General features: G+C 43.3%; 1 protein-coding gene across 2 annotated transcripts; it reads left to right on the plus strand.

Annotated features, from left to right (window-relative positions):
- The first annotated feature begins 2,283 nt into the window (after positions 1 to 2,283).
- Positions 2,284 to 22,753, plus strand: SLC35F2 (solute carrier family 35 member F2). 2 transcript variants are annotated; one of them, XM_080564897.1, is made up of 9 exons: positions 2,647 to 2,796; positions 3,846 to 3,908; positions 7,890 to 8,065; positions 8,618 to 8,745; positions 13,804 to 13,963; positions 15,429 to 15,585; positions 16,386 to 16,438; positions 17,129 to 17,283; positions 21,417 to 22,753. In XM_080564897.1, the coding sequence occupies exons 3-9, from the start codon at positions 7,921 to 7,923 to the stop codon at positions 21,633 to 21,635; spliced, it is 1,017 nt and encodes a 338-aa protein (XP_080421023.1). In that variant the 5' UTR covers positions 2,647 to 2,796; positions 3,846 to 3,908; positions 7,890 to 7,920; the 3' UTR covers positions 21,636 to 22,753. The 2 variants fall into 2 exon arrangements, with proteins under 2 accessions (XP_080421022.1, XP_080421023.1); XM_080564896.1 differs by lacking the exon at positions 3,846 to 3,908 and having other exon boundaries at positions 2,284 to 2,796.
- Positions 22,754 to 22,871: the final 118 nt, after the last annotated feature.

Here is a 22,871-nt window from a genome sequence, read left to right on the forward strand (position 1 = left end):
TGGAAAAATAGGAAGAAAGTCATGAAAATAAGGCAGACAAAAACTACCTATATGTTGTGCTATTGTTTGAATTGTTTATTCTGATTTGTCTCAGTAGTTTGACCTTTGCTTCCTTTTTTATTTTTTGTCTAAGAGAAAAGAGGTTTTGTTGGAGAAGTCGAGTGTAAGTTGGTGAAGAATTGGAAATGTTAAATGTGCAGTTGTTGAGCTACAAAATAAAATGACATTTTACTTCATAAAAAGGAGTTTCTATTAAATATTCTATTTGAAAAATCCATATACTTTTTTTTCCATAAAACAATTCAGCAAGGAAAATCACCATTTTTCTAAGATTATATTATAGTGAACAAAGTAAATTTCTTTATAGACAGTAATTCTCATATGTAGCATGCATAAAGAAGTGGAGAAAAAAAGTGGAAGAAATAATAATCTGACCATGAAGGACCCCTAGTGGTATAAATGCTTTTGATAAAAAACCTCACTATTCTGCTTGCTCATAATTTTGTTAGGAAGCAGTTTCAGATTTTAAGTTCACCTATGATATTTTGTGCTTCTTGTTGTAGATAAAGTAAAAACAGAAAATTGTAATATACAGTAAAGTGTCAGGGTGTACAATGGCCCTTTGCTTTAAGTTCCATGGAACTTAAAGCAGATGCTGTCAACTTAAAAATTATGTTATTTGTTTTTACCTGCTGTTATTGAAAATAATACACAAATAGCACAGTGAGAGAGAACAGACTGACTCCAGACATTGAGCAGATTTTTGTACAAAGAAGCCAGGAGAGACTCCTCCCCCCACCTACTTTTATCACCTATCACCTGCTCAAATTTAAGTTTTTCTTAGCAGCACTAACAGCTTGATCCAACACACTGAAGTCAAACTTTAACAAAAAGGACAAGAAAGCAGATAATGATATGAGAGGTACATCTGAGTCTCATTTGTAATGGCTGTGCTAATACTTTTATATCCTCTCTGCTTTATTTATTTATTTATTTATTTTGAAAAACAGCTATGCCATTACTTTTGGAGTATCCTTCAACCATTCTAGAAGATAACCAACTGTAAGAAATACTTAGATTCTTAGTTCTTTCAATCACACTTCGAAACAGTTTGACATAAATCTTGAATATGCCTCATTTTTTAAAGAATTCTGCAAATATGTTGCTAATAGTTCTTTACCAATGTGTTTCAAAGTCAGAAGAGATGTATGCCTGCTATTTTAGAGGACCATTGAAAATCCAAATGCATTCTGAATGCAGTTAAACTTAACCACTCACCCTGGAAAAGACAGAATAAGCCACATTATAGTGAGACCAATTACTTTGGTAGAACTCCAGGAGCAGAGCTTTCACACCTGAAGGAGGATGCACAGCCTTTGGTGTTCACACTCCCAAGTTTCTGCTGGTGAGGCAGCACGAAGGAGCGATAATGCCAGTCCTGGGCTGGGCTGGGTCTCAGGTGCCCGCTGGCCTCACCAGCACCATGCAGCCCTGGTCACACCTGAGGTGAACACAGAATTGTGGTAAAAGCAGGAGCCTGAAGCAGGAGTATCTCCGCACAAAGTCATCACAGAATCACAGAATATCCCGAGTTGGAAGGGACCTACAAGGGTCATTGAGTCCAACTCCTGGCTCCTCGATATCCCAGTATTTCTGTGTTCATGGACATGCTTATCCATAAACTATAACATTTTCCAAAGATAGCAAGTTTATTACACCTTAAACGGAACTTAGTCCTCAAAATCTAACACATGTACCACCACTTTTAAAAAATCTTTGCTACTCCTCCCTCCCTCCCTCCCTCCCTCCCTTCCTTCCTTCTTTTTGATTGTGAGGCAGCCGCAGCCTACGTGGATCGTGGAACCCCAAGTGTGGAGCTTAGGTGGAGACAAAAAGCACCAAAACCACGATTCTCCATCTTTGGTGAATCAGCAGCAGATTGCAAATATATGAGAAATAAAATGAAAAGCAAAGATGATAGTACCTCAGTTGTAGAGATCAGATATGACAACATATGCAGTGGCTGATAGTTCTTCTATTTTTTAATCTTACTTTTATTTTAGGTTATGGAGAGAGAGAGATCAAACCATCGTGCTGTGGGGAACAGAGACAAGCCATCTTGTGGCAGAGTGGGTGCTGGCATAGCCAGGACAGGGACAGACATTTGCACCAAGGGCAGGAGGGGGCTCTTCCTGGAGGCACCTCTTGGTTTTTCCATCATCTGCGGTGCAGACGGAGTGTCATTAGAAGTGGGAGTCATTAAAAAAACCTCCATGGAAAACACCACCGAGTTCTCCAGATGATTTTTACGAGTGGGAGAGATGTGGGTGAAGACGACGAGGGCAGGGTTAAATCTTTCTGGATGGGGTTCATCAGCGTGAACTGGAGACTTGGCGGAGCTGTGGCAGAGATCGGGGAACGACTCAAACCCAAGTCTTTAGGGTAACTTTGTTGTACCAGGAGGAAGGCAGGGCTTGGGCACTCCCGCTACGCAGGCACGAAACCGCACAAGCCTCCCGCCTCACGACGAGCCCTGCCCCGCCTGGGGGCGGCTCCTCGGCGGGCACAAAGCTGGGCCCGGCCTCCAGCAGGCTGGGCCAGGCCAGGCCAGGACCGGCAGGCAGCGCCCCGGAGCTCCTTCCCTCACGGCGGGCACGGGGCTGCGGGGCAGCGCCGCGCCATGGAGGCTGCCGGGGCTGGAGCCGAGGCCGAAGCCGGGGCTGAGGCGCCCCAAGAGGCCGCCGCTGCCCCTCGGCGCCGGCTGCTGGCGCTGCTCGGGGCCAAGCTGTGCACATGGTGAGTCGGCGGCCGCCGGCCTCCACGTGGAGCCGGGCTGCTCGCCGAGCCGCTCGGCCCCCTCGGTAACGGGGGAAGGCTGCGGGTCTTCGGGGGCGAGCCTGGGGGGGGGGGGAGCGGGGAGCAGGGAGCGGGAGCGGGAGCGGAGCCCCGCTGAGGGAAGCCCGCGGGGGAGCGATGTGCTGCAGCTCCCGGCGCTGGGAGCGGCGTGGCGCGGGTCCGGGATGCGCTGGGGTTGTTGGGTTGGTTTTGGTAGGTCTCGTTTAGTGTTATGTCTTCCTCTTCAGCCTCTTTTTATCGGCGTTGTGGCAAAGGGGGGTGGGGAAGGCAGGTAATAGAACGAAATACCCGAGAGAACAAAATACCTGAGAGTGCGGAGTCCACAAAGACCAAGGTCCCTCATCCCTTGAATCAGCTTGGGACAGAGCCCCAGGAAGGTGTGTCACCTCCCCTGGCAGCACTGGTAAAGCACAGAAAATGTGGGGGGAGAAGCCCACCGGGCCGTGCAGGTGCCGCACGCCTTCGTGTGCTGGCCAAGGGCTGCCTTCAGCGAGCACAGACTGCCTCCTCCTGCACCCAGCCCGCGAGAACTACCCCTTGCCCACAGATCTGGCCTTCATCTGGAGGGGATCTCTGTTTAAAAGCCTTTTTAGGGCTCCAGGTGAGTCTCTGTGAAGCCCTGCATCAGGTACCCTCAGCTGACAAACAGGAGGTGCTGGCTGTCCTGCCAGCATCACGCTGAACACCTGAAAGACACAGGGCTGTGTGCGGTCAGGTACAGACCTATTCCAGAGGGTAAAACCCATCTTTCTGTTCTTGGTTACAAGTTTTTCATCTTCCAGTTGCTCCTGCATGCTAGGAATGCCCCAAAAGGCAGGATAGGACTGGAATGAGCTGCTCAGTAACCTCACCTGTGCTAGTAGTTTTGCCAAAATGTTGCCAAAGGGCTGTACTGAGTCTGTTGTTGGTACTTGAAAGAAAATAAGTAGCTCTCTCTGACTTCTTCAAGGTCTTCTCTGTGTTACTGAATTGAATTTTTTTTTTTCCAGGTGGTTGGAGGCTCAGCCACCTGAGATTTCTTAGAAGCCTGAGTATACGGAGGTTTAATACTTGTATGTAATAAATGAGTTGGACTGTTTGTTTTGTTGTTGTGGGTTTTTTTTTTTTTAAGCTAAAATACATGGGGGAAAAAACATAGAAAGCATACTTTCTGGTTCTTAAAGCAAAACATTTTTTTTTCCTCCAGTTCCTTACCTCTCCAGTTCCATACCTTTTACGAATTAAATTGACCTTGATTTCAAAATAGAGCATTGAAATACTGAAAAATTTAATTGGAGAAAAACTTTTTCTCTCCTGAACTATCTACTCATCATATTGGAATATGGCTTCAGTCTGAACCTGCATTTTCGTGTGCAGTGTGAGATTCTTCAAATGAAAGTCTGTCTCCTTTTTGTTTTTCTTGTTCAGGAAGGGGTCAGTAGTAGTTAAAGCTGAAATGTGAGTAAGCTGTCTACATAAGGTGTTGCCAAGTGTTACCTGTTACTGTTTAACTGCTGGCATAAATAAATCTTAATTACTGAAAGGAAAGCAGTATTTGTTTTAGTGGCGAAAAAATCAGATTAAAATTATAGGGTTTATTAAAATAGCCAATGAAACTGTTAACAGTGGGCCTAACAGATTTTGACTTCCTCAGATACAGACTCTGAATGTATTTTAGTATCCTGGGATATTTTTCTCTGCGTTTCACATGGAGCCACAGAAAGCCACTCTGGCTTTCTCATGATGTTGAGAGCTGCACACTGAATAGGCTTGGTCAGCACTGGCCTCCTACAGACCTCTGTGGGAAATCATCATATGTTCTGCAAATCCGAGAAGGGCTCAGAGCTGCTTACAGGTATAGTCAGATAAGATACACTGTCTAAAGGGAGAGGAGAAGTAATTACTGAGTAGCCAATTACCAAGCAGTAAAAAAAACCAGAACACCCTCCTCAAAAAAATACAACAACAAAACAAAAATACTACCAAAAAAATAAGCTATAAAGCTAAAAGGCCATTTCAGACCACTTACCTTGCGTCACCAGAGTCCCAAGTGGTTTAGTCCTTACCAATGCATTTAAAAACAAACAAAAAAAGAAGAGAGGACCAATTTCTGGCATGGAAAAGTTAATATATTTTAAGAAAAGGTGAATTATTAATAAGAATCACAGTAATCGATAGTCATGTCAATACTAGAATGAAGGGAAGCACATCTCAAGCATTTTTCCCATGAGAAATTGTCTTGCAAAATGAAACCCCTAGGATTTAGTTTACTCTCAAATTTTTGCAGAGGAACACTTTGTGGAAAGGTTTTTTTATTTGTTGCTGGCATTTGGTGAGCACTGAACTCCTAAAACTCAAGTAAAGCACTTGAGCACGCGTTTAACACGAGTAACCTTACTGTGTCAAACCGCTGCCTCACTGCCACGTCACGCTGCAGGCACCTTGTGGCCGTCCCACTTGGAAGAAGTTCACTTTGGCACCTGGATAGATGGAGTGAGGAGAAAGTGCTGCTGCTTCCCGGCAGGTGTGCACCTCGTCGTGGCGTGGGGCATCCATGCAAGAGGCTCGTGTTGTATGCATGGCTGAGAAAGCTGCCAGAAATGCAGCGTTAGGGGGTTCTCAGGACGTTTTTTGAGGACGGACTTCTACCATCAGTGATCAGCCTCTGTATTTGCCTCATTTGATCTCAGTGTTTTGAATCTGTTCAGAGAGGGGAAAGACAAATCCCTGAGTTAAAAAGGACAAAAATAAAGGCGGCAGGGTGAGGCTGCCTGCCTGCCTTATCAGAAGCCCCCAGCACTGCAGAAGCGAGCGCTGTAGGAGTGCCTGGGCACACATTAACAAAATAGCAATGCTTGCTGGTGCAGTAACCACCAAGCAAACAGTCCTGCAGATTCTGGCCCTGGTTCTCTTCCCACCTGCAAAAATACAGAGAGAGAATTCCCTAGGTACTTGAAACTGGAGAAACTTAGTTATTATGAAAGCTGAGGATCAGTTCCACTGAGACAACCAGATCATCCTTGATTTTGAGAAATGAAGCTGATTTTGAAGCTGATTAATGCTTAGCAAATTTGAATGACAGCATATTTTCTCTCAGCCTCTCACCAGAGCTTGGTCAGTACCCAGTTGGCGAAAACACCGTGCAGGTAGAGTCCAGGCTTCTTCTGTAAAGAGAGTGTGATAGTTTAGGTGAAGCAAAGCTGCCTCTTGCATAGCTTGGGAGGATGTTTAAAAACCTGCTCCACAGAAACCCATATTAAACAGGCCAGCTGCCTGCGGGGTGGTGTTGCCTGTGCTGCTGAAACCCCATTTTCCCTTACTCTCGTTCACCACCTTAGTTCTTCCTTGATATTTCAGTGGCTCTTCTCTCCTCTTACCACCTACGAGAGGAGCCAGAGTTCACAGGGCTGGCAAAGGGAGAGCCGGGAGCCGTGCTCGTGTCTGCTGGAGAGAAGAGGTAGTCTCAGCTCTGAAATTCTTAATTAAGAATTCTTCTTAATGGCACCTGATGGCCTGAATTCTTTGGGTGTACGTAAAGGGACATTTCTGCATCGGTCTGAAGGATTAGCTGGAATGCGTGCACAGTCTTTGCTAATTTGTTCACCAGATGGTACTTGCTAGAATGAAAAGAAAGCCAGTATGACAAAAATGGGATAGCTCCAAAGCTTTTTTTTTTTTTTCCAGCAACCACTCCTTCTGCTTTATGTGCATTTTACAGCAGTATTCACAGTTAATGCTGTGCCACAAAGTAGCCGTGATGAATTTCTATCTGAAACATGGTTTCCCTTGCTTACTTCAGCCTTCCAAATGCTGGAAATGAGAATGTTTGTTCTTTCATGGGCCAGAAAGAGGCGTTCGCACCAGGCTGGATAGGATCTGAAAGGTTGCCACAAAATACATGAATATTTGCAGTGTGGATGTGCACTGTTGCTAGGATGTTCAAGGCAAGCTGTAGCAAAACATGGGCCTCGTGTCTCTTGGAAGTGCAGCCCTGCTGGACTTCAGAGATTTGCCGTCTCATCAGAATGGATTTGGAGACGGCAGTGTGTTTAGCAGCATTTTTAAAGGTGGATGGGCCTTGGTGTCAGGCTGGGCTGAAAATGAAATGCAGGCAGCCGAATTTGACTCCGTGCAAAGATGATGTGTTCATTCCAAAAGAAGGGATCGATTGCATGGTTTGAGTTGGCGTTAGCACCCCAGAACACACCCTTCCTACGGATGCCATTAGCAGACGGATTGCACACCGTGGCTGGGTCATCTGGTAATTACTGCGTTGGAGTCACACGCGTTGGAAAAACAACCAGTGTCCGTCCTGTGGTGTGTCTGGCACGCGGGAGTGACTTGGAAATTATCAGTGGAGAGCTGTGGGCACAGGATAGGTGCAAAATCCTAGTGGGGATGCTCTTTCCTTGCTCAATTACTCTGTAGCAACAAATGAATCAGTCGTGCAGGCAGTTAAATTGTCATCGGTAGTCTTCAGAGTAAACAAATTAAATGTGAGCTTGTGCAGACCCACGCAGGCAGGGCAGCATCGAGCCAACCTTGCTGGACAGCATCCGTGAGAAGGCAGGCGGGGACCAGGGTGGCACGACTGCATAGCTCCAGTGGCAGGAAAGCCAGCCCCACCACAGGATACACAGCGATCTTTGCGTGCCTTTATTCACCTGGGAACATCTGGAATAGCCCAAGGCCACTTCATATTAAGCGAAGAATCGCTGCTAGAAGAGCATGAGGTCTCTCACTATGAGAACAGATCCTCTGGTTGGGCTGAGCCTGCCCGGCTGAGCTGCGTGCAGATCCTTGCAAATGTTTTGCAGTTTCCATTAGTGCTGGGTCGGGCTGGCCTCACCTGTTTTTACTGGCTGTCCTGAGGTTGGATGAGGTCTGTGTAGACAGAGCACCGCTTGCTGCTGAAATGGAGGAACACTGATAGGCAGTGAAAAAAGAATTGCCAATCTAAAAAACGCCTTTTTCCCTGTACAATAACCAAACATCCTCAAAACCAGTTTGAACATTTGGTTCTAAGCTTACTGTGTTGTCTCTTATATTTACAGGCATATTCTGAAAACCGTCCTCCTGGGCCAGATGCTCTCCTTGTTTATCTGTGGGACTGCTGTTACAAGCCAGTACCTAGCGGAACAATACCAAGTGAATACTCCCATGTTGCAAAGTTTTATCAACTATGTTTTGCTTCTTCTAGTTTATACAACAATACTGGCATTTAGGACTGGTATGTGAAATATGGGACGGGAGATTATGCTGCTTTTGTTTTTCTTTCTCTTCTACATTTTCCTTTCAGATTTTGAAACTAAAGAACTTACTCAATATTTGTCCTCTTTTTTTAAAGATCCTGCTGAAATTCCTGCCTTATAATAACACATGGGAATGAATTTTGTAGGTTAAATGTGCAGTTAATTAGATTTCACTTCATATCTGCTTAAAATTGTTTCTTTGGTTTTAAGTCCTGTGTTATATTAGGAGAAAGGCATTTTTTTTATGGTTTTTTTTTTTTTTTTTTTAACCAGAGGCTATTTAATATTGTTCCTATATTATTAATTTACTCTTTAAGCATTCCTATTTTTTTTTCTTTTCACATGGAATGATTTCTGTGCTTTTCACTATTTGTATTGTTTTTTCCCAGGCCACATTTTGCTGTTGTTGTACCTTTCTTAAGCAGGGGCAATCCAAACTGAACACCTCAGTATTACTTAGGCTTCTAAAAAGCAAGTTTCCTTCCTTTCCATGCAAGGAAGCACGTTGATTGCTGCTTTCTTCTAAACAGGCGATGACAGTCTTCTTAAAATTTTGAAGCAGAGGTGGTGGAAGTACCTGTTTTTGGGACTGGCTGATGTCGAAGCCAATTACACGATTGTGAAAGCCTACCAATACACGACCCTCACAAGCGTGCAGGTAAGGACCGGTCTCTATTTGGACTGCTGCTTTGATTACAGTTTTGGTCTTGTTTCTGAAATGAGATTCACAGGACAGATAGGGAAGCTATTTAAGCCTGAAAAAGCTTTTCAATATCTATTTTCTCTGCAGTACAAAGAAGAGCATCCTGCCTCATGAATAACATTTCCAGGAAGCTGGGAAAATTGGCTGGTATTACCCAGTGCCAGCTCTTGAGTTGAACTCTAATTATTTTGATAGAAAGCACTTCTGAGAGTTTGCTGACAGCCACTCAGGTGTTTTTGTTTTGTTTTGTTTTGTTTTTGTTTTCATGAGACAGAATAAAGATTTAGGACTGGATAACCCTGACTCAGCTCGGGTTCTTGCTGATGGGAGCGAAGTGGATCTCCTACCTAGTCCTAGAAGCAGTGGGAGGCTTTGTGCGATGTAATCCCACATGTGAGGACATACTGGAAGTTAGCTGGTGTTTCTGACCATGCAGCAACGCGTTCAGATGTGGCACTTCAGACCCCTCTCTGCGAGAGATGGGAGGGAAGTGTGCCAGGCACCCAAAATGCCAGTTAACAGTAACGTCCCTTGCAGTGCCGGTGCTCGGTGCTGCATCACTGCACCAGGACACGTCTCCTGTCCTGAAACAGCAGGAGGAACAAGGGTGCAGTTTTTCTTACCCTGCATGGACATCAGCTGCTTCTGCTGGGACAAGGAGGGGACAGCGCGGCAGCAAGAGCAGAGGGCGATGGAGCTGTGCCAGCCTATGGCTGCTGTTACCGATGGTGGATCTGTGGCTTGGATCATGGCCCCGTTTACCTGAATAAAGGCATAAGGTGTGATACAGAATTAGCTGTTCAGTGAAAAAGAGTATTTAGGTATCAGTTTGACAGAGTAAAAGTAAGTGTTCAAAGTAACAAGGGTTAATATTTAAAAGATTTACCTGTAAAGCAATAAACTCCCGTGGTCTGGGCTCCTTTTAGAGAGCTGCAGTAACTTTTTCTTGCACTGCTAAAAGAGCAGTAATGTTCCTTATGGGTTATTATTGTCACATTTCCACTGTGTAATTAATTGTTATGGCTCATTGAGCCTTTAATTTACTTACAAATAATGCCTCAGAAATTAGTCTAAAGAATGACATGTTTCAGTCTCAAGACTAAGCTAAGCTGATAATTGAGACACTGTTTGATCATGTACTTTACTGCTGGAAGAGACAGGACTTTGATCCAAATTCTCAGCAGTAATAAAGCTGTTCCCATGACTTCTTTCATGGAAATTAAGAAAGAATAGGTACAGTGGGTCATCGAGTTCAATTGCCAGATTCAAGCATTTGCTGAACCTTTTTTGCTTGTGATAATCTCCAGACTGATGCTTCAAGTGCCAGTTCAGCAACTGTGAATTTGCTGCAACTGTCAGTTGCAGCCAGGTTTCTTGTACATTTTCTGGAGTTCTCAGGTTCTCAGCACTGTCAGAAACGAGATTCAGGACAAGAAAAGCCAGTGATTTGCTCCAGTACAAGGCTTTGGCTATCTGTCAGCAGCAAGCAGTTCAGCCGTTACGTTAGAATCTGTGGTTCAGAGCTTTTGGCCTTAGTAGCGGCTGTAAATGGATGCCCAGGGAGTGAAAGAGCAAAGCAGGAGTATGTGAAACCTTCCCGAATACAGTGAGATCACTGTGAAAATGCTGGCGGGCTGGAGCTTCAGCTCAGCCCAGTGGTTTTCTTCAAAGATAAGTTTCCGCTCAGCAAGGAACTTCCATGTATTTTCACGCAAACACAGGGAAAGAAAAAAGGTTTTCTTTAGTTATCAAAAGCTAGCATTGCAAGGAGGGGTTTGGGAGATTTTTACAGAGATAACATCAGGATGGCAGCTCTCTGCTCTGTAAATACAGAGAAAGACTTTGGTCTCAGCTGCAACTCCTTTTGTAGGGCTGTGGCTGAGACTTCCTCAGTGCTGGTGTGCTCCTGGCTGGAGGCAGGACCTGACTGTGCTGTTGTTTGACCACATATTTCTCAGCAAAAAGCAAGCAGTGCAGCTGTGGCTTCGTGTTTTCAGCACGTTATGAGGCACGATTAGCATTTTCTCCGTTGATAATTCAGGTGGGGAAATTTTGTAGGCAGAATAGCTTCTGCAAGAGTCTGAACCTCAACAGGAGAAACTGCGGGGTGAGCCCCTGGGGGTCAGCTGGAGGCTGCCCTTTGGAAGGCATGTGGGGAAGTGAGCAGCGGGAGCCGGTGAGCTTTAGTGCTCTCAAAGCTGTCTGGAGCTGGCAGTTACAACAAACCAGCAACCTCCAGCAATCTGTGATAATTGATTAACCGCGTATTAAAACGCCTTTTAATAATTTACTCACCCTACCTTTAAAACCTTCTTATAAACAGTGTGGCCAAAGCCTGGCTTGAGGCAAAACATTTGTAAATCAAATCAACAGGTTATCTTCCCCCCGCCCCGTGTAAAGATACAGGCTAGGATTGAGGAAGATGAGAGTTTGCTGAGACTCTACTGGCAATAGTAATCAGAACCGCGGTACTGCCGTAAGTGTCATGAAGCTGGAATAAATAAACTTCATTCTTTTAATTGGTTCCATTGACACAATTCATTGCGATGTTGCATCTGCTTTGCACTTCTTTGATCTTGATCCTGTACAGAAGAGAGCATTTTCCACCAAAGAGCTTAGTAACGTAGTAGATGAAGGGAAGTCAAGACCCAGTAGTTGGAAATCAGATTTTTTTTGGCTGTAATTGGGGGTAATTGTCCCCTGCAACAGATTACCAGCGTGTGTTCTTCATCATTTGGTGCCTGCATGTCCTGGCTGCTAGTCCACTAACCAGGATGCTGTAGCTCTACAGCATGTTATTGGTCTGGATGCAGCAATTCCCCATCTGGTGTTACTGAAAGAGGACATTATCTACTACTTCCTTACATCCTAATTAAGTATTTTTTTTTACTGAAGGTTTTTTTCTTCCGCTCTTTCTGTTTGGGTTGAAAAACTGCTTGGAGGTTAGAATGCTGCATGGTAACAACTCAATAAATGGGGAAACGAAAGCTTACTTATTAACAGAAGAGGTGTCTACTATGAGGGGGGTAAACATTTTGCTCCTTTATTTTTGTAATATTTCTTCATGTCCATGATTACAACTTCACACCAGAGATCTTTGGTCAAGACTCAGTGCTTTCAAATACAGTTCTGTATTCAGGACAGAACTGCTTCGGACCAGAGGTGAAAAAACGGAGTTATGAGAGCTAAATCATACATGTTGCTGAAACAGATAAATCAACACTTCTTGATACTTGTTAAAACGGCCAAATTCAGAGGAAGTCTTAGAAGTTTTTGTTGTTTTGGTGGTTTTTTTTTTTGAACCCAGACAAAAGGTGAGGTAGAGAAAAAGGCTGATAAATAGATAGAAACTCACAGCACGATACTTTTTTGATAGAACAAAGTTGTATTGAAATACACGGTGTCATGTGTTATGACTTGTGTGCTTCTAATGTCTGATAATACAGCCTGGGCAAGTACCTGTGCTTTTACACAGACTTCCGAAGCTGAACAAGCTGGAGACAATCCAAGAAACAAAGACAAATAAATGGAAGGATTAGAGAGAACCATTAGGATTTAATCTGTAACATCCCCCTTAATGCTGTGCTGGTAAGGCTTTAATATTTGTAGTTACAAATGTAAAAACAGACTTAAGAAAGTTTGGTTGTAATCCTTGTGGGTGATGGCTGAACTAACAGAAGTAGAAGACCGTGGTGGTGGGTAGAAGCTGGCAGAAGTTGGACAGGAACATTACAGAAGGACTGGGGGCTCTTACCTTGATTTGTAATGCTTCTGCCACAGTCCTAGAGACCTGAACCTAACACTTTGTATTGACTTCAGGAGGCCAGGTTTTAAGGGTTGACATTTAAGAGTAATTTGTGAGCAGTCTTTGGAAGGCTGACTATCTGGTCTGCAATAGCCTGGTCCCTTCTATACGGTACTCAGAAAATCCACCTCTTTTTTCCCTAGACAAATTTGGAAACAAAATCTATTTTGTCGAATTAAATATTGAACCAATTATGATTAGCTCAGTGTTCTTGGTATTATTTGGTTATTATAGAACATTAAGTCCGTTTTATGCTGCTACCTATTTTTCTGCGTTAAGTGGTTAGCTAATTTTTGATTTTTATTTTTTTCCCCATAACGTGGGTGAGGCTTACAGCAACGCAAAGATACGTAAGATTTGAGGAACACACAGGGAGGGGGTCATGAAGAAAGGAAAGAGAAGTCAGTGTCAGTGTTTGTCATGGAGTGCAGACATCCTTGAACTTTGGCTGTTAAATCTGCTCAGCGCAACGTCTGCAAACACATCGGAAGTGCTTCTGAACTCCAGCTGCCTTGTGTGTCTTTGCTGCCATGGCACGGATAAATTCCAGTTACCTGCTTCTGGCTGAGGTGGGCTGAAAAAACACTGGTGGATTGTACATGACTTTGAGAAGCCAGAAGATTGTGAAGATGGCTTGGAAAACCTCTTCTTCCCATCCTGTTTTCCTTCCACCAATTTAGCACATGGCTCCCAGCACGTGTACCAATGCTTTTTCAGTAGGATCCACTTGAAGAAAAAAAAAAAAGTAACCTAACTGCAGGGTCCGATTTTTGCCTTACTCACTTTGCTGTAAAATCAGATCAGCTGTATCCATTAGCAGGCCCAGATTGGTGTGGGTGAACCACCTCCTTGTATTGGTGTCACGGGAAGCAGCGTGGTTTCAGTGCAATGTCCTAGCATTAATTTGTGAAGCTGCTAAGATTGATGAGATCCATCACTGGAAGAGTTTCTAGGTCAGTGAGAGAGGGGACAGTGCCTCCTCTCCCCCTCCCCAAGACCCCTTTGCTCTCAATGTACTTTTCATGTTAAAATGTTGGTCAGACCCCTCCTGCATTTAAACGAATCCACGTTTGTTTTTTTTTTTTGTGTGTGGTTTTCAGTAACATCTGGTGATGCTGGAAGATAAAATCCTGAACGCTTGCTTTCAGGTTAGTGAAATCCAGATTTGGGATAGGCTTCTAGTGAAACTCATTTCTCTGTGCTCACAGCTACTGGATTGTTTCGGGATCCCTGTGCTGATGGCTTTGTCCTGGTTCATTCTCCGTGCAAGATACCGACTGATCCATTTTATCGCAGTTGCCGTCTGCTTGCTGGGTGTAGGAACAATGGTGGGTGCAGACATTTTGGCAGGGAGGCAAGACAGTGAAGGTAAGGAACTGCTTATCACGTGGGGGAAAAGTGGGGTCACGGTTTCCATGATTGTCCAACTTGCAAAGGAGAAAGAGAGGCACATGCAGGGGGAAAGGATGTAGTTTTATTTTAAGAAAAGGAGAAGACACTGCTATTTGTATTTCTTCTTCAAGAAGATAGTGGCTGAGGAGACGTTGGTTTTATAGAGAGCTGAGAAATTTTGTTTGCTTGTGGTTTTGGATTATTTCTTCCACCTTAAAAGGGAAACACTCATGTTAAGCTTAAATTTTGCTGCTGTTTATGAAACCTGATGAAAGGCCTTATTCTTGAAAGCTTGTTCATTTTACTTGTGATATGGTCTGATAAAAGATGCTTCGTACTTTTCTCGTGGGCAGTTTTCTCTGAGCACAAATAGCAAACCAGAAACTACCTACCAACAGGCTCACTTCTCTGGTTGTCTTTGGCAGACCCAGCAGAAATAGTCCCTGTGTCCCCAAGGTCCCCAGCCTGGAAAGTGCTGTCCTATGGCATGGGAGCAAGAGGAGCCGGGAGGAAGGATGCCCAGAATCCCAGTGATCTTACCTTGAATAAGAATTGAGAATTTCCAGAGCCAGAGGGTGTGAGGCAAGGCAAATTTCAGAGGGACAGGAAAGTAGCATTGCCTTCATCAGGCAGTGTAAAGCTAAGCCTGTTGGGGTCACAGCTGTAGGTAAGGCAGAAAGACAAACTGAGGTTTAGCTGTGATGCTGTGTGCTACAAACCTCTTGGTCCTAAGGGAGAAAAATCCTCTTTCCCTTACACTTTAGACCTGTTGTGCACAACTCACTGACCTGCACGTCCTTACTATTGCTTACCCTCATATTCCAGACATATCTGCAGTGATTGCCAGCTGGCTCAGGGAAGGAAATTTTAAATCAATTCAAGGATTTAAACAACAGCAATTGCCTCGCTGTTCAGCTGATGCATAACGGCATTTGCTTGATGACCGATTGTATTACAGGGAGTCCCATTTGCCCAGTATACACATAGCACAGCGTGACACCTGATACCACCTGTCTGCAGCGCCCACTTAAGATCTGTCGTAAGCTTGAAGCTCAGTCCAGGTCCTGCTGAAATCAATAGATGGATTTTAGCCTTATGGCAAAGGGCGGGATGATGTTGAGAAAAGGCAGAGAGCATCTCTGACCTGGACTTTGCAGTTCCGACAGTGCCTAACGTCAGCAGAAGCAGACCTGGACCTACACAGCAGCTTGGGCAGGATGTGATTTAAATGCCAAGTTCAGCTCCTTCCAGACTGTGCAGGGGGATGCGAGCAGTTAGCCAGCAACTCGCCTGCACAGAGATGCTTCCTTCCCCCCTACCCTGAAAAGCGCAAGGAAAATAGAAATGCTAGAGATAAATTTGCTTGTCTATTTAAGGAAAGTTTTTTAAAACAAAAGTGTTTGCAGCATTACCCTTATTGTGGATTAATATTTCTGTACAGGAAGTGACGTGGTGATTGGAGATGTCTTAGTTCTTCTGGGTGCTTCTTTGTATGCCATATCTAATGTGAGTGAGGAATACATTGTGAAAAATCTGAGCAGAGTGGAGTTTCTAGGAATGGTGGGCTTGTTTGGGACTATTATCAGCGGTCTACAGCTGTAAGGATCTAATATTTATTTTAAAACTAATTAAGAATATTCTGCAGATGATTGCTTGTCTTCAATGAAATTTTGTTGTTGTTAATTCTCTGTTGCCTCTGCATTTGGGCTATCTTGGAGTCCTTCTATTTGAATTGTATTTTTGTTGCTGATCAGCATCCATTTTATATCCTTTTGGTTTGCACTGCTCTTATTACAGCAATTGTAAAGCTCAAATCCTACAGTTGAATACAAGTGATACTTGGCTTTATTTTCGATTTTGTTGACCTTCATGAGGACATGCAGTATGCTGAGGACTGCTTGCGGGAATGTGTTTCTTAATGGCTTTTCTCAGTGGATAGTTTTAGGAGATAATCATTAGCAGGAGGTCTTCCATATTAAACTTCAGTTTCAAATGAAGCCATGTATACTTTTACAAATAACCACCTCAGAGGAACAGACCACAAAGACTTAAGCCTATCTAATGAATTTTATGTTCCTCATTTCTCATCATTAGAGTTAATAATTTCCTCAAATTATATTTCACATAAAAAATGAATCTGAAGGATGAAAAGGCCTGGGAAGAAGGCATAAGAATTCAATAAAAGTGCTCTTGACTTTCAGGCACTTTAATTTTCAAGTCTTTCCTCATGCTTGTTAGAGGTTGGAGTTAGTGCCGTTCAATAACATTTCAAACAAAAATTAAGGGATTACAAATCAAAATGTTTCTTGTATATTCTGTTAATTAAATTCTCTATTTGAATACAATATAATCTGTGTTTTTTTTTCTTTTTTTTATTATATCTTTTCTCTAACTCTAGAGCCATTGTGGAACATAGGGATATAATGAGAATTCAATGGAACTGGAAAATTGGTATGTGTATGGCAAAATGATGTGCATTTTTACAGAACACTGGAAAAATGATGATCATTTAGACTTGAAATGCTGGGGTTTTCATTTCCTTTCTCTAGTTATTAAGTAACATTCATATTGTTGCACATTTATTTTCTGCAAACTTTGCAGTTCAACAAAGACATAAGGAGTGCAGGGTCGAACATTAGAACTTTGAGCTCAGATTTTGCATTTTACATATAGCATGAAACCATTTTTCAAAATAAATTGCAAAAATCAACCCCCTTTAATCACAAACGTGTTTGGTGTTGGAACACTGCAAGAATATTTTTCTCTCGTCCTGTGTTGGAACACTGCAAGAATATTTTTCTCTTGTCCTTCCTAGATGAAATACTGGGAAAATGGGATCTGTGACACATTTAGATCTCAGAACTGTACATTATTAAGAAATATGGATCTAAATTTCTTCAGTCAGCTGTCATGTTAGCTAGGAAAGAACCATCTTGTATAGACAGTCATTTCTACAGTTCAGGGTAGTTTTGGAAGAGAAGTATTTTTGCTGTGTTTTTCTTAAATTTACATTTCCGTATCTTTTCGGAGACCTTATCCTGAAAGATGAACATACATAGTTTTGACACGTCTGAAGAGTATCAGTGTTCTTTAAACTCCTTATTCCACCCCTTAGGAGTCAATTGTCATCTTATTTTTCAGCGTTACTGTTCGCAGCGTTTGCCCTGTGTATGTTTGGGCTGTACAGCTTCATGCCAGTAGTGATTAAAGTTACGAGTGCGACCTCGGTCAACTTGGGCATTCTGACTGCGGACCTCTACAGCCTTTTCTTTGGACTTTTCCTGTTTTACTACAAAGTAAGTGACTTCTTTCTCTCACTATAGCTTACAGTAAGTTTTTCTCCAGAATTATAGATAGAGCACTTGAAGAGCACCTGAACAATTGTTTGCGCTTGTGAATTTCTACAGCTTGTACGAGTTGTCATTGACAGATGTCAGTCAGGACTCGTAGTTAATTACCTCATGGCGCACCATTAGGCAGTTAATGATTTTTTAAAACAATTTTACACTTCGTGGAATACATTAGTTGAGAGATGGTAAATAATTTCCTGAGGTAAATGGTGGAGTTCTTGCTGTACTCCCTGTGTGGAGCTGTACTTTAGATTTGGTTCATCTCTCTGAGCGTCCAAAGGGAGGATTTGAATCTAACCGTCCTGAAAGAGTAGCAGTTTAGTGTGATTGACAGAAGTCGTAGTTTTCTTTTAGAAATTTCATGTGTTCAGTACAACAAATGTCTCAGGAGAAGACTTGAACTCTCTCAGTACTGCTGCTTAGTAGTGACTAAAAGAACTAAAAAAGCGCAGATAAATATGTTCCTTATGCTTTCCAAAAGGCAATTACTTTTACTGCTCCCTAAAATACTTTTTGTAGTGCCTATTCAAGCTAAATGACAGTGCTAAAACGTTTCATCCCACCTTATGCTTTCCATCCAGAATCACTTGTGAGAACGTAGCTCGTTACAGCAACTGGAGAAGTCAACTCAGTCGCTCAGTGACTGAAGGGGCTCAGTGAGAAGCCTGTGAACTTTGCTTGAGACACTTAATTTGTGTTATTCCACATGGTTACTTTCTCTTCAGCATTCTAGAGAGTCAGAAGCTTTTATGTTAGACTTGTTTCTGATGATGAAGGCCAATTTATTTTGTGGTAGAGAGGTCTGGTAATGGTGGGACGCAATGACAGCTAGATTTTCATTTTCAGAAGACTCCTGGCTCATCTTTCGTCCTTGTTTGGGTTCCAAAATTTGCTCCAAATTGCTAAAAACGACAAAGCATCCATTAAAAATGAATGTAGGAGATGAACTGTACTTACATGTTAAAAATATCCTTTCTAAGTCCCTTCCAAACATGTATTTCAGCACTAGATAGCTTAATTGAAGAAGTGATTATCACAGAGTCACGGAGTGGCTGAGGTTGGAAGGGACCTCTGGGGATCATCTAGCCCAACCCCCTGCTCAAGCAGGGTCACCTAAAGCACGTAGCCAGGATGGCATCCAGAAGGGTTTTGAATATCTTCAGAGAAGGAGACTCCACAACCTCTCTAGGCAACCTGTTACAGTGTTCCGTCACCCTTACAGCTCTCTCAGACTTTCCTCGTATGAGAGATGCTTCAGTCCCCTAGTCATTTCTGTGCCTCTGTACTGGACTCTTTGACATGTCCATGTCCGCCTTGTACTGGGGAGCCCAGAGCTGGATGCAGTACTTGAGGTGTGGCCTCCCCAGGGCTGAGCAGAGCGGGAGGATCACCTCCCTTGACCTACTGGCAACACTCTTCCGAATGCACCCCAGGATCCCGTTGGCCTTCTTGGCCACAAGGGTGCATTGCTGCCTCCCGGTCAGCATGCTGCCCACCAGGACCCCCAGGCCCCTGTGTGCAGAGCTGCTCACCAGTAGGTCAGCCCCCAGCCTGTACTGGTGCTTGGGGTTATTCCTCCCTAGGTGAAGGGCCCTTCTCTTTGTTGAACTTCATGAGGTTCCTCTTCACCCAAACCTCCAGCCTGTCCGGTCTCTGAATGGCAGCACGGCCCTCTGGGCTATCAGCCACTCTTCCCAGTTTTGTGTCATCAGCAACCTGGCTGAGGGTGCACTCTGACCCTTCATCCATGCCACTCATGATGAAGTTGAACAAGACCGGACCCAGTACTGACCCCTGGGGACACCTCTGACTAGACTGCACCTTATACATTATAAATCTATATTCATAATAGAAAAGAGGAAGAAGTAAGCAAGAGCTTTGGAAGGGACATAGTAAACTTGTAGGAATTTTAGCTTATTCGGGGAAGAGGTTTTCCTGGGAACAGATTTTTCCATTATTAGCTACGGGGTGGCAAAAAGGAAAAATGAATTAGAGAAGACTCTGGGGATGTAGCGTGAGAGAATTTCAAGTACATGTTAACATGAAATTGCATCTGTGGTTAGAAACAACAAAATACCCAAAAAAGGGAGTAAAAGAATGCCACATCTTCTGTTGTCAGAGTGTCTGAGATAGTTTAGGAACCAAGCAATGATGGAGGCTGATTTTGGCAGGGCTTTTAACATAACGCTTCACAGCAGAAAGTTCAAGTTAGTTTTTTTTTCCCCTGTGGGGCAAAGGCACCAGGCAGGGCACCTCATGGGTTAGAAAACATGCTGGACACAGAAATCTACAAATAAAAATGCAATGAATCAAACTATTCAATAAAGAAAGATTTTCCCCATTACGAGATGATATTTCACAGTGAACCACTCAAGCCTGGACTGGGCTGCGGGCTTGAATGAGGCATGGAGAGCTCTGAGCTCCTGGTGTCTGAGCCTGCCGTGAAACAGAAGCTGCAGAAAAGTATAGTGGCTACAGCAGAGACTGAGCCCAGGAATTTGAGTTTTTGACTTGAGCACAGTGTTTTGGTGACATTGTCAACTTTTCAGCCCAACTAAATCCATTTAATGTGGAATGTGAATTTTGCATCTCTCTTTTTAAGAGATAAGCTCTTTTTTTTTTTTTCTTTTACTCCACTGCTAATCTCTTCTGTGCTTGTTCCTAATGAGCTCGTTATATACAGATATCTGCAGTCCCTCAAGAGATATTAAAGAAGGTCTCCAAGCGTTTCTGTTGTATAAACTCCTCTGGGAAGAGTATACTGCAAATACAGACACTAGATGGAGTTGCACTCCTCCAGTAACACCTCAACTACACTTCAGGCTTGGTATTGAATAAAGGGATATAAGCTGCACAGAGTAAAATCAGAATCCTCTCAGAGATGAGTTAATTCTGAGCAGCCTCAGGGTTCAGCATCAGGTATCAGAAGGCCAGGGTGCTTCAGCCTGCTTTTCCTTTTGCACAGTGCCTTCTGAAGGTTTCCAGGCCAAGTGACTACCAGCTAGGAATTGCAGTGCCTTAATTGTGGATGCCTCAGGTGGTTTTGGATCAGAGTCCAGTGCCATTCCAGCTCCATTCACTTCATCCAGCTCAGCTGCTTGACGAACCAGAACATATTTTTCGAAGAAATCTAAAGAAGCTAAGGAGATTTGGGTATATTTTGGAATTTCTCAGGCTGTGTTGAGAATTCAGACTGTCACCCCACAGTCTGGGTAAAGATACTGCTTCCACTGGCGTGACAGTAAGATGTAAGATGCACTATGTCCGTCATCCTACTCCTTAATCTGTGGTTTGGCAAAGACAATACAGAAGATTTTACCAAACTTGCTGAGAAAGTGTTCTTGGCTGTGCATAACTTGAGCACTTTGTGCTATTGAATTTGATGTTATGAAGTAAGCATTTATTTTTCTTTCAAGGTGGATGGATCTTGGCAATTGTTAGGCTTTCAACAGTCAAGTTGATAGTGATCCAAATGCCTGATGTTCCTCAGCAGTTCATATCCTCACCTCACACCACTGGCTGCTCATTTCCAGTAGGGAGCAGAGATGCCCGCCCTGTAAAAGGCACCACGGTCTCCATCTCTTCAAGAACTTGCTGGGTGTAGGGAACAAACCAGTTTGGACCAGTGATAACAGTTATTTGGCCCTGCAGTTGGTTAACAGTTGTGCAGAGAACCAACTGCTCTGGTGACTTGCAGTAGGAGGGAGAGATCCATCTCTTGCCAGGACGTGAAATATTTGTCTGTGTTGAAAAAATACTCTCTGAGGGGAACAGTGTTCCAGCATTCATGTGTGTGAACAAGTGTCCTTAGGTGTCACCACATTTGTTCTATTAGGATTCCTATATACATATTTTTTGCCCAACAGTTTTAAGGTGGAGTTGCAGAGAAAAACAGCAGCTTGAATCTACCAGTGAATAGAGCTGCTCATGTTTGTTTTCCAGACCTGAATGCAGAGTGTGGTGGTAATCCTTATTAAAATATTTTTAACAGGGAGGGTGGCTTTTGCCTTCTTAAAACAAGGCTGCATTTGCGTGTTTCTGCATCAGACAAGACTTAACGCGCTTTTTTCCTCTGCTAGTTTTCAGGTCTTTATATCCTGTCCTTTGTCATCATCATGGTGGGCTTCATCTTGTATTGCTCCACTCCGACTCAGACTGCAGAGCCCACTGCCATGCCGCAGCCACGCAGCACCGGCTTGGACAACGCTGGGCTGAAGCTTGAGGAGAACGACAACCAAACGCCGGTTGTAACCGTTCAGTTCACAAGAGACGAATCTGTGGTGGTCAGCACTGATTAAAAAAATGGCAGCGTTTCAACACAGAGCTTTTATTTTACTGCCAAAGTTTCCTTCAAATATTAATCTGGAGAACTGTTCTACTGCCAAGGCGCATGTCATGCTGCGCTGGTTTTAATGCACCGGATAGACTTTTTAAGGCCAGATCTTCAATCAGTGAAACTGTATTGATTTACCCTTGCAGAAAATCTGGCCCTATGAAGAAGACAGAGTAATATTTATGTGGAGTCTCTGGGAAGTGAGAGACTGTTATTTTTAAATACTTAATTAACTTAACAGCAAATGCTTGGGGGAAAAAGCCAAAGAATGTTCTCAGGTTGCTAACTGGAGCAAATATACTTTGTATTGCATTAGGGACCTAAATCTGCAAGATGCTGTTGGGGGGCTTCATGGTTCCCACTCCTCAGTGCCGGGTGCCCTCACATAGCATCTTGCAGAAGCCACTCTGCTTTTCATGGGATCTAGCGCTGCGAGCCGTGTTATGTGCACACACCTTCCACGTGCGGATGGACTTCGTTTATCTGCTGAAGGCTTTTGCTTCTGACATTCCAGCCAAACGTTTGTCTCTTCATAGTCCTGCATTCTTTGTTGCAGCTGGGGTTGCTGCAGAGAACAAGTATTTTATTTTTTAATTTTGCTTATACAGGCAGTTTGAGCCTGTGTTTTTATAATCCCTTCTTTTTCTCTCAGTAGCCTGCTCTTTGGTGCATTCCCACTAGGTGGAGGAGACAGACAGTCCTCTATCCTGTAAGAACTGATTTTACTTTTTTTTCTGGATGAAACAGCAAGTGTTTGAACTGAAGTTCACTTCTCAGTGAAGTTCTCCTTGAAATGGGACATATTTCTGCAGAACGATTTGAATAAAATTTGCATTTCTAAAAAATTTTTGAGGTCTTAGGCAATCCTCATTGCAACGATAATGACATAATCTCCCAAAGGTTAAGTGCTTTCAGTAGATTCATTTGCAGTTTTACTCCCCCTCTTCATATTTACAATAAAATGATTAAAATTCATGAAGCTGCAGTTTTCACATCAGTAAAACCATATGGGGATCTTTTTTGTACACATCTTCACAGTTCAGGCGTATGAAGTAACAATGAATAAAGTTTTCAGCAGCTGAAGAGTTGGCTCTTGGTTTGTTTATTTTTTTAAGCTCAGATTTTTTTTTTTATTGCTCAAAATTATATTAGTTGATTTTACTGACCAAATGATTCTTTTAATGACTGAACGTCATACCGT

The sequence above is a fragment of the Anser brachyrhynchus genome (genome assembly GCF_964034855.1).
Source record: "Anser brachyrhynchus genome assembly, chromosome: 1".
Classification (NCBI taxonomy): domain Eukaryota; kingdom Metazoa; phylum Chordata; class Aves; order Anseriformes; family Anatidae; genus Anser; species Anser brachyrhynchus.

What these genes read in the sequence shown, in the direction of transcription:
- SLC35F2 (XM_080564896.1), top strand. Translation starts at nt 2,681, where the DNA reads ATGGAGGCTGCCGGGGCTGGAGCCGAGGCCGAAGCCGGGGCTGAGGCG. An exon ending in GGGGCCAAGCTGTGCACATG is followed by an intron (nt 2,797 to 7,889) that starts GTGAGTCGGCGG and finishes TTATATTTACAG; the next exon opens with GCATATTCTGAAAACCGTCC. An exon ending in TTTTCCTGTTTTACTACAAA is followed by an intron (nt 17,284 to 21,416) that starts GTAAGTGACTTC and finishes TTCCTCTGCTAG; the next exon opens with TTTTCAGGTCTTTATATCCT.